Source organism: Mustela nigripes, chromosome 10, assembly GCF_022355385.1.
Source record: "Mustela nigripes isolate SB6536 chromosome 10, MUSNIG.SB6536, whole genome shotgun sequence".
In the NCBI taxonomy this organism is placed as follows: Eukaryota; Metazoa; Chordata; class Mammalia; order Carnivora; family Mustelidae; genus Mustela; species Mustela nigripes.
In genome coordinates this window covers 18349008-18368781 of record NC_081566.1, presented here as the reverse complement: position 1 = coordinate 18368781, position 19774 = coordinate 18349008, and the positions used below count along the sequence as shown (strand labels likewise).

Genomic DNA, 19774 nt, shown 5'->3' with positions numbered 1-19774 from the left:
GTGTGTGTGAGGGGAGGTCCCCTAAGAGCCAGAATCATAAAATAATCTAAATATCCTAATTAGCCCTGTCTTGGAACATTTCAGCCTCTGGTCACTGTCATACAGGGCCCCGTGTGGAACGTATAGGTTGGCACTATACACTATAGGAATGAATAACCGGCTGGGAGAACCTGGACCAGTGTCTCAGCCCAGATTCGGCAGGCTAGGTTAGAAACCAGTGGGCCACAGTTGCATTTGTCCTGCAGATATTTTGTTTGTTTCATTTTTGTTCTTTGGCCTTCGTAATTTCCTCACCATGTTTTAGTTTTGAGTGTGTTGCCACATTTGCCACTTTAACATTGGGAGATAGGACATCAAAACCTAAATTTCTGGGACACGTTGGTGGCTCCGTTGGTTGAGTGACCAACTCTTGGTTTTGGCTCAGGTCACGATCTCAGTCATGAGATGGATCCCTGTGTCTGGGTCTGTGCCCAGCGGGGAGTCTGCTTGAAGATTCTCTTCCTTTCTGCCTCCCTTCACTCTCTCTCTCAAATAAATCAATCTTTTACAATAACAACAACAACAACAACAACAACAACAACAACAACAAAACTCCTAAATTTTTAAGCTCCTCTTGAGAATGTAATATGTAGCAACTGTGCCTCTAATGGTAATTATGGGATTTGGACATAACAGAGTAGAACTCTTGTGTCTTACTCTCTCATGAAGCGCCTCAAGCACAATTACAGTTGTGTTAAATTTGACAGAACTTCTTCCCAGGTATGGAGGTCCATACTCACTCTTAGGTGAGGAACCTATGCCTAAGAAAATTAACATCATTTTGCTAAGCAAGGAGGAGGTGCCTGGGAGAGAGCCAGGTACTCTGATCCCCAGTCTTACTTGGCCTTCCATCCTCTGACTCAGTTTCAGCATAAGAGTGGGAGGGATGGGGTGTATTATGTGGCATAAGAATATACCATTATAGTCCCCAAGAGACCGGAAACTGTGAAGCAGAGGGCTACTCTAGAAAGTCAAATGTTTTTTTCTGCCCTCGTGGTCTTGGGCAAGGAGAAAGAGTTACCTTTTCCAGAAGTACATAATGACAGGGAAGAGAGACATGACAGTTCCATGGAAGATGTTCCGATCTAGGTGGCCCTCTGCAATGGCAGCAATGATGGCATCCTTCTGGGATTCAGAGATGTTCACCTACCCATGGAATGGGAGCATGTTAATGGCTGAGGCTTCAGGGAAGGCAGGAAACCTCTCTTGACCCCCCAGGACTTATAAGACCACCCCCTCCCCAGAAGCTTTTCATGCAACTGCTAGGGAAAGGACATCTGGTCGACCCAAGACTTAGGAGGTGCCTATCAGCTTTCAGAGTTCTTGAGGAAGAAATGCTTCTTGGCAAATGCCCAGAGAGGAACAGGAATCTCCTTTACCCTCAGCCTTGGAGGGATTTCCGAATGCAGGTAGAGCTTTAGGATGATGTTAACTTTAGACCTAATTAGGGCCACGTCATTCTCCTTGTATGCCCGGTTGGCTTGCAGCACGTGAGCTGAACTCACCAAATCATTAAATCTAAAAAGAAGCAGTAAGTAGGAAATCAGTGAGGAGAAGATAAAAGCAGCAACTAAATAGGGCAGCCAGCCCAGACCCATTTCTAGACTAAAAAAGACAGGGCCAATCCTGGGCCAGGTTGAAACTTAATTCATTCAATCATAATACCTCCACAGGCAAATACAAATCGAGCACCTACCACATGCCAGGTAACACGCTAAGTGCTTCTTCAAGTGTATTTCTTTACCATAAACTCCCTTAGGTATCCCATCCTGCCTCCGTCCTGACCTCTGTACTGGTTTTGCCTCTGAAGACTTTAAGGGGTAAGAGTTATCTTGCTCTTTCTTTACCTTCCTCCTGATGCTTTCACAATTACCACCACTCTTTGAAGCCACCTATTACTTTTCTTAATTTTTTTTTATTATAGTAAAATATATGCAACATATCATTTACCAGTTTAACCATTTTTAAACATGTAATCAGTGGCATTAAGTACATTGACTGTGCTGTGCAACCATCAACACAATCCACCTCCAGAACTTTTTCATCTTCCCCAGCTGAAACTTTTCCTAAGAGTAGAATACTAAGATTTTCCCATTATAATCTTGTTTTGCCATACCAAGAGCAGGGATTCAGCAGTGAACTTGGTAAACAAAGTTCTGCCTTCTTTTTAGTTGTCTAAATGCACTTCCTGCACCTATCATCCTACTTATTAACTCTCATTTGTGTTTTGTCTGCCATCCAGATTGGTTTGCGGGATCTCAGAGAATAGGGAACACGTCTTACCATAACACATCTTTTGAATCTCCAGTACCAAACCCAGTGCCCAAGCAATCAGTAAGCATTTGTGGAACTGAGCTAAATGCCTCATTGGGGTGCAGATTAAGAAGATCTCTTAACCAATTCCCCTAACCAGTGTGCTGAATGACCAGATACTCTGCACGTCTCAAAACACACCGACTGATGCCTACGACATGCTCATCATATACACCGGTTGTACCTTCTGTAATATACTCTCACATTTTCGCAGTGAGTTGAGGCACATACATACTGAGAATTATTCATGCCTCTTCTCAAAGATTTTTGCCTGTTGTACTTGTTCCTATAATTTGTAATTTATGAAAATTAATAAAATATGAACATAAAAGTAAAAGATATTTGTTGTTTCTCAGAAAATAAATTTGAATGTGTTGGAATGTTCCAGTAAAAGCAAGTTGTTTTTTAAAAAGTTGCTGTTGAAAAAAAAAACAAGGTTACTATTGAGTGAGGTGTGACAAAGCAATTTAAAACTTTGAAAAAACACGTATAAAATTCAGAAGGATTAAACTGCCTTTATATTCTCACTCACTTTAAAGAGAGAAATTTTAGAATTAGCTGATAGCATTTTGGATATAGTTTATGCAAGAAAAATATATGGATCTCCAGTTAGAGGAATGGCTTTGATTTTACGTTGAAAGTTTGAGAGGTGAGTTGAAGTATGTTAGCATGATTTAACATAATAATATCTATTTAAGTATGGATGTTCCTCACAAATTTAAAAATAGATTTACCATATAATCCAGTAATCCCACTATGGGGTATTACCTAAAGAATACAAAAATACTAATTCAAAGAAATAATGCACCCCCTATGTTTATTGCAGCATTATTTATAATGGCGAAATTATGGAAGCAGTTCATGTGTCCATTGGCAGATTAATGGATAAAGAAAATATAGAATATTACTCAACCATGAAAAAGAAAGAAATCTTGCCATTTTCAACAACATGGATGGAGATAGAGGGTATAAAGCTAATCAACCAAAAGCAGGCAAAAATGACAATAATAATGTTACACAATGAGTGAAGTAATATAGAGAGGATTGAGTAGCCTGTATGCATGTACAGGAGACTTCCAACTTATATCAGCTTAAATTCCATTTATGCATCTCTATCTGTATTTCTAAATTAGTTCAGAACTTTTAAAAGTTCTCAAAAAAAAAAAAAAAGCCCACCACATTCTAAAACATAGACTCATAAGCCATTCTACTTTAGTACCTAAGATACCTAATCACCATGCAGTACATCATTTCTATGGGGGAAATGTATTCCAAATTTCAAATCAGTGCTCCAGGAACATACCCTTTCTGTTCATGACAAAGATGTTCCCTTTGATGAGGACAGAGAAAGAAGTAGAAACTCTTATTTCTCTTAGAGTCACTTGTTTCTATCTGCAAATGTTCGAGACAATTTTAAGTCAGTTTTCTCCTTCAGAGGTGCTAGACCTGTGTTCTCAACTGTGCTGCCATCAGAATCCCATGAGCAGCTTATGACAGTACCAGTTCCCAGGCTCCACACTGGACCCCTGAAATCCAAATCTCTGGGCCTGGCATTGGCAGTATTCACCAGCTCCCAGAGACCCTGATGTGCACCAGTGTTGAGAGCCATTGTCTAACTCCTTTACCCCAGGATGATTGTTTTGCAAGTTCAGACCCTGGGCTCACAAATTGAAGAGCTGCACATGAGACACACTTGGTTAAGAGTATTTCTGTATTTCTAAGTAGAGAGGTGCCTGGGTGGCTCATTCACTTAAGCACCTGACTTTTGATATTGGCTTAGGTCATGATCTCAGGGTCATGAGACTGAGCCCCACGTCCGGCTCTGCACTGGATATAGAGCCTGTTCAGGCTCCTTTCTCTCCCTCTCCTTCTGTTTTTCTTTGTCGAGAGAAATATTTCTAAGTAGAAACTGTACTAAACAACAGGTAAGAATAATCTGACCCAGGGCAGAAAGATGTTTTCCTTTCTGTATTTCACCAAAGCTGTAATGGAAAGATCTCCAATTTTTTTTCTACTACTTGCTTTTTTCATAAGATGCATGGATAAAGCAACGAATAATATCTATATCTATAACTATATGTCTCTGTTCAATGTCATGCACACACAGAGACACACAATTTTTATTACTAAAATTCTTTGTTCTAACTAAGGAACTATTGGCTCTGTGGTGCTCCATAAGAGGACTTCTATCATATTAGCAAATAATAAGGAGAAAAAAGCGCTCCACTTCCTGGGTATAAATATCATTTCAATATTTCAATCATTTCAATATTGGCAACTCCAGAATACTGAAGAGCATCTAGGACCTAAAGGGAAGGATGGCAGAAATTGATATGGTGACAGGCAGAATTCAGTGAGATTTTCAATTGGAGATTCCTGCCTGGCAGGGCTGAAATCACTGTGTCACTTACAGGCTTTGCAGGAAGGTACTAACCAGGGGAAGTCGTGATAGGGAGAGATGGGAAACTTACCTCTCTATTTCAGAAAATAAATACAAATCATTGATTGCAAAGTTGACGGTGATAATTCTGTGGCCAAGTATTCGGCGCTTCATCAGTATTATATCCCCATCCTCAAGGTCTGCATTCCGGACGTTGGCGGCATTTGCGGTTGGGCGTCCTGGTGCATTTGGTGTTGTGGAGAAATCTGAGAGAGAAAGACAAAAGAATTAAAATCTAGTTTGATGATATTACTCTTAAACTTGAAGCCTTTGACTTGGGCATAACTAAAATGAAGAAAGGAAAGTGTGGACCCATCTTTGGGGCTGTTGAAATAGTGATTTCCTACCCTTGGGCTCAATGCTTTACTTTGACTTGAAGGACTGCTAAAAAAGCCATCTGCTCAGATGGTATGACCACATACACACCCAAAAAAAAAAAAAAAAAATTAACTGAGTACTGAAAGGTGTTTTCCTGGTGCGTGTCTCATGGAAATATAATTGCACTGTAGTTATGCCAATCCTTAACATTTCTGCAGAAATTGAATATGCAGATGTGACCTTCAAAATGGAGTCTGTGGTTTTTTTTTTTTTTTTTTTAAGATTTTTTATTTATTTGAGAGAGAGACAATGAGAGAGAACATGAAAGGGGAGAAGGTCAGAAGGAGAAGCAGACTCCCCATGGAGCTGGGAGCCTGATGCGGGACTTGATCCTGAGACTCTAGGATCATGACCTGAGCTGAAGGCAGTTGTTTAACCAGCTGAGCGACCCAGGCCCCCAGGAATCTGTGGTTCTGATGATGCTTATTCTAGGTTTATCAAGGAAGTAATTTAGAAGGAAACTGGGAAAGCAGCGCAACAAAAAAGTCAAAATATCAAGAGTAAAGGAGTTTAATGGAACAGAGAGTAGGGTGCTAGAGTAGAAAACAGACATAAATGAGTAAAGAAGAATATAGAAGATTCAAGAAGGTTTGGATTGTGTCTAGAAAAACAAGACATTTATTTTAGAAAGTTTCTTGAGTAGGATGTACACAAAGAAATCCATTCATTGGGATTTAGGATTGAGAAGACAACAGTTTTGGACTGTATCTGGCAAGCAGTCCCTGGTTAATTGCCTGGCTGGGTTTAAGAAAATTGTCTAATCCAGCTCTAGAATTTACAATTCTTCCTATAAAATCCGTTATTCTGGATATCTGTTCAGGAATCGCTGATGTGGTATGGTGCTTCCTATGGTGTAAGTGGGATTCCTTTTGGAGAAGTGTTACATATAAAATGGGAGGGTACTACAACACTAAATAAATAGCTAGCACCTCTTATTTCCCAGACCTTGTGCTAGGTCCTAGGGTTACAGCACCAAATAAAGCAAAGTCTCCTTCCTGTCTTATAATCTATCTCTTAGACTTGAGTTCAAAGGAGAAAACAAAGTTTGAATAGTAGTGGAAGTTGGTGTGATGGCCAGGGATTTTAGGAAAAGAGTATGCTAAATCCACTCAAGAAATCTGGGAGCAGTGATATACTTGTAAACCAGCTCTGGTAGGGGAGGGGGGAGACTGGCTTTGGTGTCTTTGCCAATTTCTATAATAAATACTTCCACTGTAGCTGGTTTCAGCTATTGATGGTTCACAAAATGTCCCGAATATTTAACAGTTGACTCTCAATTGGGTAGAGATTTGTCAGGTTGTATTATTTTTTTAAAGCAAGACCCAACTCTATGCTAGCTATAAGAATACTTTAACTGTAGGACATAAATAGGTTATAAGTAAAGGAAATGAAAAAGATAATACATGCTAACACTAATAAAAAGAAAGCTGGAGTGACTATCTTAATATCAGACAAAGTAGATTTCAGAGAAAAGAATATTACCAAGGATAGAAATATATATATATTTTTTTGTAATGACTAATGGGTCAATTGATTGAAGGACGTAACAATCCCAGAAAAGTGTAAATGATAATGATAGAAAACAGACGACTGGCAGACAGATCTCCCACTGAGCTATAGAAGCACTCTTCTTGGGCTGTCTTATCCAAAGCTCAGGATGTGGGAAGTTGAAGTAGGGTGAAATTAGACTTTCTAACCATTCTGGGGCACGAGGGTTTGAACTAATTTTATTTAAAAGAAGGAACAAAAGAACTAGAACTATTCGAAAACCCTAAATGTTTGTAAAGCAGTTCCTAAAAAATACATACAAAAACTTTTGCAAATTAGAAAATATCATAATATTAAAATTAAAGTTCCAATAGAAAAATAGACAAAGGTGGGCGCCTGGGTGGCTCAGTGGATTAAACCGCTGCCTTCGGCTCAGGTCATGATCTCGGGGTCCTGGGATCAAGTCCCGCATCGGGCTCTTTGCTCAGCAGGGAGCCTGCTTCCTCCTCTCTCTCTCTCTGCCTGCCTCTCTGCCTACTTGTGATCTCTCTCTGTCAAATAAATAAATAAAATCTTTAAAAAAAAGAAAAATAGACAAAGGATGTAAACAATTCAAATAGGACTGCAAATGACCAACAAATGAGGGTACTCAATTATGAAAAAAATATACATAAGAATGGCACGTTAGTTTTCATTTACTGGATTGTCAGTTTTTTGTTTTGTTTTGTTTTTAGACAGAGATCACAAGTAGGCAGAGAGACAGGCAAAGAGAGAGGGGGAAGCAGTCTCCCCATGGAGCAGAGAGCCTGATGCGGGACTTGAGCTCAGGACCCTGAGATCATGACCTGATTGGAAGGCAGAGGCTTTAACCCAGTGAGCCACCCAGGTGCCCTCGGATCTTCAGTTTTTAAAAAGTGCCTAATATCCCAGAGGTTGGTGACAACTTGGCACTTATTTATACGGTTGGTGAGAGTTTAATTAGTGTAATGTTTTTAAATTTAACTATTTTTAACCATTTACTCATTTCTCCCATTTTAAGGAATTGATCTCATAGAAATACACGATTGCTAAATATGTGTGTTTTGCAGCATTATTTGTCATACCGACAATTAAAACAACTCAAAAGTCAACAAGAGAGATGAAGGTGATAGACATTAAGGAGGGCCCTTGAAGGAATGAGCCCTGGGTGTTACATGCAACTGATGAATCACTAAACTCTACCTCTGAAACTGATCATACACTGTTAATTGAATTTAAATTTTAAAAACAACAAAAAAAAGAGTGATGAGATTTTCATCAATTCCTCTGGTATTATCTCAGGCACTTTGGCCATGTCATTAATCTTAATTAATTAATCATAATCATTAAACTCCAGTCCAACTGGCCTGATTGCAATTCCTGCAATAAGCCACTCTCTTTCTTATTTTAGGATTCTATGTAGACCTTGAAATTGCTCCCCACCTATTTTGTCTGCTTAACTTGTCATTCATGAAGACAGATTTGTCATTTTCTAGCAGTCTTCCCTGATCCTCCTCCCTGACTAACTAGGGTCTCCCTACAATTGTCATTGGGATTATTCACCATACGATAACAGCAGTAACACCGGCTAACACTTTTATGGTAATGGGTAAAGACACTTTGTATGTATTAACTCATTTAATCCTCACAACAATCTAGGTGTTAAGTAAATTATTATTACCATTCTACAGGTGAAAAAATTGAGGTATAAAATCACTTTCACAAGGTCCTTCAGGCATATTCTAATCCAGGATATTGGGCTCCAACATCTCTGGCTCTTACTTTCTGTCTTGCCCTCAAAATGTAAGTGCCATGAAGACATGTCCTATCCTGCATGTTTACCACTGCATCCCCAGCACCTGGCAAATTTCCTGCCATGTAGTGGATTCTCAGAAAGTGTGGTGAATGAATGAATGAGCTAAGAAATGAAGTAGTTGAGTAAATCTATTCTATGGACAACAGTTTTGTGAAATGTCAGATCTTGCTGCACTTTAGTCATTTTCCACCCTTGCTGGCTCTGAGAGAAGCCGCCACCGAACTCACATCCTCTCTAGGCAGGTCTGAGCTTGGCTTTGCACCCAGGACCTGGAGTCCTGCCGGACCCCAGGCTAACACAGGCAAGACAAAAAGCGAGAGCTCTGCAGCCTCTTATCAGGGCTGAACCCTGTGTCTGAAATATCAACAGGAAAGACAGTAAATAGAGAGATTACTTACTTTCCTTGTTATTTTGTACTTCTAGGTGAAGATAGTCTTCAAATTCCTGGCGCTTATGGGGATCAGACATAAATTTGCGGTACTTGCAAAAGCTCTTAATGAATCCAATCATTTTCCGCCAGCCTCTCCCCTGGGGGAAAAGAGAGGGGTGCGCCATATTCATTAGTATAGCTGCTGTTCGCCGGAAGTCTTCTATGTGCCAGAAACTTGACATTCATTATGTTTAGTCCTCACAATACCTCCTTTGTAAGGAATAATCTTAAACTCCAATTTAAAGGTGAGGAAAAACAGAATCATAAACCTTCTCCAAATTAAGTGGCTAATGGGCAGAAGATTCTGGCTTTACCCAGGCACGGGGCCACTGGCAATGCTCCTTCTACCATAGACTTTCAACGGTAAGATTTGAGATGACATGATTAGGAGAGCGTGTGAGTGCTAAAAATAGGAAGAAAGAGGGGTGGGAGATATGCCTAACTCACAGGAAGGGAGTATTAGCTCAGAAAAATTTGAAATGTTGAAGAAATAAGGAGATGAATAAAATCATTTCTAATCATTAAAAAGAGAAAAGTATAATTACATGCACATGCATACCACACACACACACACATACACACACACACACCCAAATGCATTTTATAAGTTCATTATCTGTTTCTTAATGCCCAGTGACCATTCTGTAATTCATTTGCCCATTGACAAATTGATATTTGGAGGCAGAAAGAATCTTATTGATCAACTAGATCAGTTGTCTCATTCCACAAAGAGGGATCTTCAAGGCAAGCATGAAATTTTTTTTTTAAAGATTTTATTTATTTGACAGACAGAGATCACAAGTAGGCAGAGAGGCCGGCAGAGAGAGAGAGAGAGAGGAGGAAGCAGGCTCCCTGCTGAGCAGAGAGCCTCATGCAGGACTCGATCCCAGGACCCTGAGATCATGACCTGAGCCAAAGGCAGAGGCTTTAACCCACTGAGCCACCCAGGCGCCCCAAGGCAAGCATGAATTTAAAGAGCCAGTAGCAATATACAAAAATCACTTGAGTCTGGGTTCAGAAACTTGGAGTCTGGAGCCTAGCTTTTCCCTGATTATGTAATTTGGGTCAATTTACTTAATCTGTGTCTCAGTGTCTCCATGTATAAGAGAGAAACAATAGCCTTCAGGATTGGGGTGAGGGTTAGTGATTATGTATTTAAACTCTAATATAGTGCTTGATATAAAGTAGGCATTAAGTACGTGTCAGTTTATTTTTATCTTTTCTTATCCAAGAGCAACTGGAAGACCTGAAATTAAAATGAAGTCTGGTTCTGGGTACAATATTCCTTTTAATGTCCTACATGAGCATTCATGGTACCCTGACACAGATTTGACTCATGTATGGAGGGAAAAAAAAGAGAAAAGAGGGAGTAGACGTTTTCATATAAGCATAGTCCATGTCTGTTTTCAGAAATATCTTAGCAAGATTTTTGGAGTCACAGCTGGGCTCAAAATTTTCTGATACTAACCAACTCTACAACACAATGAACAAGTGATTATTTAAAAATGGAGCATGTATTTTTTTCTCAAATCATATGAAGATAGTTTCCCAAATAACATTCCTGTCTAGGGGAGCATGTGTCTTGGTTGACAGGCCTCAGAAGTACACTGGAATTTACTGATGAAACTTCTTTGTAAAACTAATATTTAATTATTTTTAAGACAATATTTAATAATTGCCATTTTCTTGCAAAACTATATTTTGCAAAATTGTATACTGTCCATTAAAATGCTTTTATGTAAACTGGAAAAAAATCCTGTCTCTTCTTTCTCCCACCCACTCCTCCTTTTTTTTTTTTTTTCCACTGCTGGCATAGAGAAAGAGTGAGCTCAATAATGGGTGAGTTTGGAAGAAGAAAATGGGCATATTCTGCTCTCAGCCCTCTGCATTCTCTTTTTGGGAGTGGCTTGTTTGCAGGATACCTGGAGAAATGTCAGGTATCCATAAGGGGTTTGTCATTCAATAAGGGGTTCACCCAGAAGGCTCAAGTTGTTCCATTATGCCAGTGGCTGCATACCTGACTAAGTCTAATTTGGGTGCAGAGAGGATTATTAAACCCATCGGGCATTATGGCCAATCCACATCCTTCAAACCAGCTTTTAGCAGTAAAAAGACTCCCTCACATTTTGATCTCCATGTATCTGACCCCTGTGTCTTTTGCTTAACTGGTTCTAGTCAAGAGTGAAAGCAAGGATTTTTCCTCAAATTCCCACTGTAACCATTTCTCTGAGCCTTGGGGTCCTCCATTGTAAAATGTGAATTAAGGAACATAGCCAGGGCGCCTGAGTGGCTCAGTGGGTTAAAGCCTCTGCCTTTGGCTCAGGTCATCAGGCTCTCTGCTCAGTGGGGAGCCTGCTTCCTGCTCTCTCTGCCTACTTGTGATCTCTCTCTGTCAAACAAACAAACGAACAAACAAACAAACAAAAAAAGAAACATAGCCAAAGAGTAGTTGTTTGGGTGAATAAAGAAGCTAACAGGGAAAGTCTTTTTTGCTCGGTTGACAAAGCATAAGATGTTCTTGCCCCCAGTGTGTGGTCTTCACTGCCTTCCTCACAGACCTGGGATTCTTGTAGGTGAGCTGCGTTCTTTGAGGGCTTCTTAGAAGTTTGTACTTCAACATGCCCTTCAGGATAAGGTGGGAACAGCTCTTGGTAATCTTTAAACCTGCCAGAAGGAAACCAAGAACATCAAGGCAAACACCTGGTACAAACAAGGTAACGGTCCAGGCAAACCTAGCTCAGCTTTTGGAGGGAGTCAGAGTGGGAACTGGGGAATGGTGAGACACTCCCAAGGACTCTTCTTACCATTTCGATCCTTTGCTAATGTCAGCCTATCCTTCCTGATCAATACTGGATTGTTCCTTGTTCAGGTAAATGAACTGAAATGTATGTGTGCACAGGTATGTAGGTAGAGGATTCAGGATAAATTTGATTTTTCTCTTGTAGGGAAGCTCGGGCAGTGAACTCTAAGAGTAAATTTGAGACTCCTTGAGTATGATAGTTTTCAGAAGCCAATGAGCAGCTTCCGAAAGAATTATCACCTTCTCGGAGCAATACTCACCACTTCTCTTCCAGAGATTTCATGACAAAGCCCTGTATCATTAACAGTGTGGTTGTGCTGACATGGCGCATTCCAGAGATTTCTTTGATAATAGGGGCGTCACACTGCAGTATTTCTTCTAAAAAGATGCCAAGAGAGAGAAAAAAGTCATCAACTTGTCTACCTTTTCTGAGGTATCTGGTGTGTTTTTCATTTTAAAGTCTCACAGTTCCTTATTCTTAATCTGGTCAGACTCTGAGCTCTCCACAATTTGAAAATCTCAAAAGCATAATTGTAGAGCAAATACTTCCATTCAAATTCAAAAACAAGTGCTTCAAGGGAAGGAAATATTTAAAAGACTCATTTCTGCAGTTAAAGTGTTTGGTTTAGGAAGAGAGCAGAACAATAAAGGATTAAAGTTAAATTGTTGGGGCAGATGGGAGGGAATCCAAGATTACAAATAAGTATTATGAGGGCACTATAATTCTCAGGTGTCCAGATACTACTATGTTCATTAATAAGACTTGAACATTTATCAGCGACAAGATCTGCAAACTCATCTTTGTCTTCTTCCTGAGAATCAACAAGTAAACATTTCTTATAAGTAAACATTTGCCAGATTTACATTTTTTTTTACTTTCATAAAATGTATAACCTTATCTTGGTTATCACAAGGAAATACACACACACACACACACCTGTTTGTTCATTTTGTGGCAAAATCTTCATTGCTTTGCTATAGGTTTGTTAACTTCGAGGAGGGGATTATGCTTACCTCCTTTTTCTCCCCTCTAGATTTATAGGTCAACACTTTATCTGCAACTTTTGTTTTTGGTCAAGATGAATTTACGTGGGTCAGATTGCCCTCCCTCCACAGGCAAGTAAACAAAATTTATGAAACAAAGATTTTCAGGGAGACAGTTCTTCCCAAGACAACTCTCTCTACAATCTACTGTGGGCAAGCACCCCAACTTTACACACAGCTGACTCTTACTTTTGTATCTAAATTACTGTCTAGTTGATTTAAGGGTAAAATAACTCAAATTTGAATTCAAGTTTTCTGTGTTTCATCATCCTCATTAGTAAAATGGAGCTATTCTTTCCTATCTTATAGAGATTAAATAAAATCCTATTTTCAGTGCTGAATTGATTTAAATGTGAGGTTAAATTTCATTTTTAAGTACAAGTGTCTTGCACTTGGCTTCTTACAGTAGTATTTACTTTAGATTTATTTTTGTTGCTTTCTGCTTTTACTGTCCCTCTTAATCTTTGCCTCAGTACTGCCCATGTGGCCACTACTCTGTTCTGCTCTTTCAGGGGTCTCACAGGAGACAGTGTCTCTGCCAAACTCTACCCCTAACATACTAAAGGGAGAAGGGAACAATATCAGGAGGAGAGGGTGTATACCAGCAGAACTTTTGCCATGGAAATAAGTCTTGATTATATTTTCAAAGAGAGACTTGTACATTTTTTCGTTTGTCTCAATACTGATCTTATGTATGGCTACCAGGAATTGCAAGGGGCTTTCAGCCTTCCGTTCTTTGAGGAACTCTTTGAAGAACTCCAAGTGGTGTGTATTGAGGAGGACTTCTGTTAAGTTTCTGGAAAATAAGAAAGCATCATTGGTGAAGAGAAAAGGATGGTAGCCCGAGATTCTGCTCCAGTTAAGGAATGTGGAGGGGCATCTCCCAGACTTTAGCCATATGTGAAAAGTGGAGTCAATAAATTGGTTACTATGCCTATCTCCTTGGAGATAAATTTAACCTTTTATATATCTACCCTAAGCTTAGTCCAATTATTTGACAACCCCAATAGAAGAGGAGGAGAGGTATTTTAAAGGAGATAATTTTTTTTTTTTACATTGTTGATTCAAAGCAACCTCTAATTGGCACTCATTTCAATGAGGCAGAGCATTAGTGATCAGTTGTTATTGATCAATATTTCTAAATTTCTTTGGTTGACTTATTTCACATTTCCTTAAATAAAGATACTCCTAATATTTTATTCTCAATCCTCTTTACTTTTGCCTTATGATTTCCCCCCTCTCTGGGTAATGTCTGCATCTTCTAGGCTTTCAGTTTTCATTGATAAGAGGAAGTGGTTTCATTTCATTTTGATTTTCATTGATACCATATCACCAGTTCTCATGACCTCTACCTCAAAACTTCAACTGTCCATTCAATCTCATCTTTTTTTTTTTTTTTTAAAGATTTTATTTATTTATTTGACATACAGAGATCACAAGCAGGCAGAGAGGCAGGCAGAGAGAGAGGGGAGGAAGCAGGCTCCCTGCGGAGCAGAGAGCCCGATGCGGGGCTCGATCCCAGGACCCTGGGATCATGACTTGAGCCGAAGGCAGAGGCTTTAACCCACTGAGCCACCCAGGTGCCCCTCAACCTCATCTTTGTCATACTTATTATTTAAGCCTCTATACCTACATCCACATGTTGTCCAACTTATCCTTCCTCCTTTACATACTTATTTCATTAAGTATGATGTTAGACCTAAGTTTTTTTTTTAATAGATGAGCTTTATTTGAATAAGATGGTACACTTATATTTTAATTTTATTGAGAATTTATATCATGAAAGGGTGATGGATTTTGTAAAATGCGTTCATTCACCCATTGGGATAATCATGTGGAGTTTTCTCCTTTATTTTATCAATATGGCATACTGTATTAATTGATCTTTGGATGTTAGAGCAACTGTGCATTCCTGGGATAAATCCCACTTGGTCATGTTGTATAATATTTTTTATATCTTGCTGGACTTGGTTTGCTATTGTTTCATTGAGGATTTTTATATCAAGATTTGAGAGGGAAATTGGTCTGTAACTTTCATGTCTTATGATACCTTTGTTTGACTTTGGGATCAGGATAATACTTTTTTGGCCTCATAGAATTATTTAGCAAGTGTTCCTTATCTCTATCTTCTCAAAGAGTTTATGGACTATTATTGGTATTATTTGTCATTTAATTACTGCATAGATTTTTTCCAGTGAAGCCATCTGTATCTAGACTTTTCTCTGTGAGAATATTTTAGGTTACTAATTTAATTTTTTCTCTTGTTATAGATTTATTTGCATTTTCTCCTTCTTGAGTCAGTTTCAGAAATTTGGGTATTTCTAGAAATTTATTAATTTCATCAAAGTTGTCTAATTTGTTCCTTACATTTCTTTAAAATCTTATTAATTTCTATAGAGTCAGTGATTATGTTTTCTTTCAGTCCAGACTTTGGGAATCTGTGTCATCTCAATTTCTCCCCCCCTTGGCCACTATAGCTAATGGTTTATCATTTCTTTTTTTTTCTTTTCTTTTCGTCTTCTTCTTTTTTTAATCTCTACAAAAAACCTACTTGTGCCTTGATTTTTTTCTATTTTTTGGTCTACATTTGTTGACTTCCACTCTGACATTTATTATTTACTTCCTTCTGCTTTTATTTAGTTTGAATGTATCATCCCAACTTTGGTCTCCATTGTTTCTGATGACAAGTAAACTTTAATCTTTTTGTAGTTCCCTTGAATATAAGTAATTTTTCTCTTGTAGCATTTAAGATTTTTCTCTTTGTCATTCAACATTTTGACTATGATATGTCTAGATGTGGATCCTTTGAGTTTTTCCTATTTGGAGTTCATGAAGCTTTTTGTATGTCTTAATTAGGGTTGTAATAAAATTTTGAAAATATTCAACCATTATATATATAAAAATTTTCTGCCTCTTTCTCTCTCTTTCCTCTTTTTCTGGGATTTCCCTTATTTGCATGCTGATATGCTTACTGGAATTTCTCAGATCTCTGAGGTTCTGTTTATGTTTCTTTATTCTTTCTTCTTCAGACTGGATAATGTATATCAACCTATTCTCAAGTTCATTGCTCCTTCTGCCAAGTCTGCTGTTGATTCTCTCTAGTGAGTTTTTCATTTCAATTATTGTACTTCTCAACTCCACATTTTTATTTGTTTCTATTTTACAATTTCTATCTTATTAATATTTTCTATTTGATGAGTTATTATCCTTAGACTTTCCTTAAATTCTTTAAACATGGTTTCCTTTATTTCATGAAACATATTGCCTAGAAGACTTTGGTAAGTCCAACATCTAAATTACTTCAGAGACAGCTTATATTGATGCTTTTTTTCTTCTGTGTATGAACCATACTTTCCTGTGTGTTTTTCTTGGGAGGTGGGGGGAGTATGTCTCATAATTTGTTGTTGTTCTTTAAAACTGACATATTAGGTGTTGGGCTGGCAGGAAGGGCTACTAAAGATGGCGAAAGTTCCCGCCACAAGACCTGAGCTTGGACAGGAGAACAAAGGCCCAAGCAGGAATCTGAGACCCCCGCCCCAGGCTCCTGTGGACCAATGGGATCCTGATGAGCGGCGGGATATCCAAATAAGGGAAACTTGCCAAAAGACCCCTGAGCTTTCCCCAAGACCCCTTAAAAGCCCCCTCCTCCCTGCCTTGGGTGCGACTTCCGCCACTCTGCTTTCCAGAGTGGCGGAACCTTGCCCGAGGGTGCCCACCTCCTCCCAGCGCAACTTTCCTGGCTCCCCTTCTCCTGAGCCCTGAAACTTCGCCGGAGAGCGTTTTTAATAAATCTTGCCTTGTACCCACTTTGCCTGGTGTTGTGTTTATTTCGTCGGAAAACCTTACATTAGGTAAAATAATTTATTAATTAGTTTACTAATAAAATTAATTCTGAATTCTTTTGAAAGTTTTGTTCAGGTTTTTCACTGCTTTTATGGGGAAGCTATTTGTGATGTTCTTACTCCACCATTCCAGAAATCTGATTCTTCCTCTTCAGTCATTTTAAAATCTGTATCTTCCCTTCCATTTCTACTCCCACTGTTTAATTCAAACTTTTATTATCACTTGTCTGAACAACTGCAATGGACTTCTAACTATTATTTCTGTTTTTGGTCTCTGATTCTCAGACTTCTTATATATCATTATTATTTCTGCCAGGGTAATTTTTGTTGTTGTTTTTAAAGATTTTCTTTATTCATTTGAGAGAGAGAACAAGAGATAGCATGAGAAGGGAGAAGGCAGAGGGAGAAGCAGACTCCCCATGGGGTTGGGAGCCTGACATGGAACTCGACCCTGGGACTCCGGGATCATTGCCCGAGCTGAAGGCAGTCGCTTAACCAACTAAGCCACCCAGGTGCCCCAGGGTAATGTTTTTTAAATCTATATAACAGGCATTTCTGGTACTCTTGTTCTAACAAATGCCAAGGAATTATTATTTCCAGTTAAACAATACAAATTCCTTAATAATTTATTCAAGACCTTCTTTCTATTATTTGATCTCAATATGGCTTTCTAATCTTATGCTTTATGTCCCTTTACTTTATGCATTCTATGCTTAACATCACTGGGCTGTTTTTAAGTTTTTAAGTACTTTTATATTTGTGAGTTTATATGTTGGTATCATTTCTTTAGCTTAGAAGATTTAGCCCTACCCCTAAAATACTCACTTTTCTTTGAACATGCACATGAATTTGTACATGTAGTTTGAGGCCTCTTCTGATACTCTGACTTTTCCTAATACTCACTCAAAATTTCCTTCTCCTTCCTATACTCTTATAGTAATTAGTCAATATTTTATTGTAACATTATAAGGTCAGCCTTGTATTTTATTTAATTCTCTATTAGATTAAAGGCAAGGATTATATTTTATTTTTTGTAACGTGAGTGTCTGGGACACAGTATATGGTCAATAATTGTTTATTATATTGAATGAGGGCTAGGACAAAGTTTAAGAGAATTGCAACTATGGTATCCCTGGGCCATTCTCCTTTGGTCTTAACTGAAGATATGAAACTGGACTATATGATTTCTGTGATATTTACACTCAAAAATATTGGAAAATAGGTATTTCTGTAAACATAATGGAGAGTGGGGAGTGGTACAAGTTGGAAGAGCAAAAGGAATAAATGATTGATGCTCAGAGAATAATTTCAGTTCCTTGAAGGGAAGGGAGGTCTCTCTAGAGTATTTAGAAGAGTTAGAGGACTTACCACACTCAAGGAATGTTATCAATAACTGAAAGCATACTTCAGAAAGCTTTCTCTGTGCAAAATATTCTTCCAATGACTTTGACTACCAAATTTGTATGTGTTACTATAACTTTATCTTCTTTAAGGACTTTTCATATACCTAGTAATTAAGAGGTAATTACTGAATAAAAATGAATTATTGAATGAATGGCATGGTCTACAAGAGAATCATGGTCAAGTTGAGAAGATGGAAAACATACTGGGTCTATGTCAACAAGCAAGAAAAGTCTCCCACATGCATCCTAACTTTACACTTAAAGGAGTTAGAAAAGGAACAGCAAATAAAGCCTAAAACCATCAGAACAAGGGAAATAAAAGTTTAGAACAGTAATAAACAATATAGAAACAAAGAAACAAAAACCCAGTGGAATGGATTAATAAAACTCAACCTGGTTCTTCAAAAGAATTAGTAAAACTGACAAACTCCTAGCCAGACCTATCAAAAAGAAAAGAAAATTGACCCAAATAGATAAAATCATGAATGAAAGAGGAGACATCACAACAAACACTACAGAAATATAAACAATTATAAGAGAATACTATGAAAAAATATATGCCAACAAACTGGGCAACTTGGAAGAAATGGACAAATTCCTAGAAACCTACAAACTACCAAAACTGAAAGAGGAAGAAATAGAAAATTTGAACAGACCCATAACCAGCAAAGAAATTGAATGAGTAATAAAAAATTTCCTAATAAACAAAAGTCTGGGCCAGGTATATTCTCAGGGGAATTACTTTAAAGAAGGGTTAATACTTATTCTTCTCAAACTATTATAAAAAAAAAAAGTCAGAAAAACTTCCAAACTCTTTCTACAAGGCCAGTATTACCTTGATTCCAAGAAAAGGACCCCACTAAAAAAGGAGAGTTACAGACCAATATTCCTAATGAACATGGATGCAAAAATACTCACCAAATCTAATTCAACAGTATATTAAAAGAATTATTCACCACAATCAAGTGAGATTTATTCCTGGGTTCAGGGGTGGTTCAATATTCACAAATCAATCAACGTGATACATCACATTAATAAAAGAAAGGAAAAGAACCATATGGTATTGCCAATAGATTCAGAAAAAGCATTTGACAAAATACAGCATCCATTATTGATTAAAACTCTCAGAAAGTAGAGAGATAAAGGGAACATACTTCAACATCATAAGACCATATATGAAAGACCCATAGCTAATATAATTCTTAATGGGGGAAAACTGAGAACTTTCTCCTATGGTCAGGAACAAGACAAGGATGTCCACTCTCAACCACTACTATTTAACACAGTACTGGAAGTGTAAGCCTCAGCAATTAGACAACAAAAAGAAATAAAAGGCATCCAAACTGGTAAGGAAGAAGTAAAACTGTCACTATTTACAGACAATATCATACTCTATGTAGAAAACACAAAAGACCACCAAAAAAATTGCTAGAACTAATACATGAATTTAGCAAAATTGCAGGATATAAAATCAATGTGCAGAAATCTGTTGCATTTCTATACACCAACAGTGAAGCAGTAGAAAAAGAATTCAAGTAATTGATACCTTTTGCAATTACACCAAGAACAATAAGAGACCTAGGAATAAACTTGATTAAAGAGGTAAAAGATCTATACTCTGAAAACTATAGATCAGTTATGAAAGAAATTGAAGAGGACACAAAGAAATGGAAAAGCATTCTGTGCTCATGGATTGAAAGAACAGACATTGTTAAAATGTCTATACTACCCAAACCAATCTATACATTTAATGCTATCCCTAT

General features: G+C 38.0%; 1 protein-coding gene across 1 annotated transcript in view; it reads right to left on the bottom strand.

The window, feature by feature from the left end:
• Positions 1 to 19774, bottom strand: part of RGSL1 (regulator of G protein signaling like 1) — a 77119-nt gene that overhangs the window by 5864 nt on the left and 51481 nt on the right. The window contains exons 11-17 of the mRNA XM_059413931.1: positions 13369 to 13562; positions 11983 to 12100; positions 11481 to 11586; positions 8891 to 9020; positions 4824 to 4998; positions 1419 to 1557; positions 1061 to 1185 (exon numbers count right to left, since the gene is read on the bottom strand). Coding sequence (XP_059269914.1) covers positions 1061 to 1185; positions 1419 to 1557; positions 4824 to 4998; positions 8891 to 9020; positions 11481 to 11586; positions 11983 to 12100; positions 13369 to 13562 — 987 coding nt within the window. The remainder of the gene's footprint in view (positions 1 to 1060; positions 1186 to 1418; positions 1558 to 4823; positions 4999 to 8890; positions 9021 to 11480; positions 11587 to 11982; positions 12101 to 13368; positions 13563 to 19774) is intronic.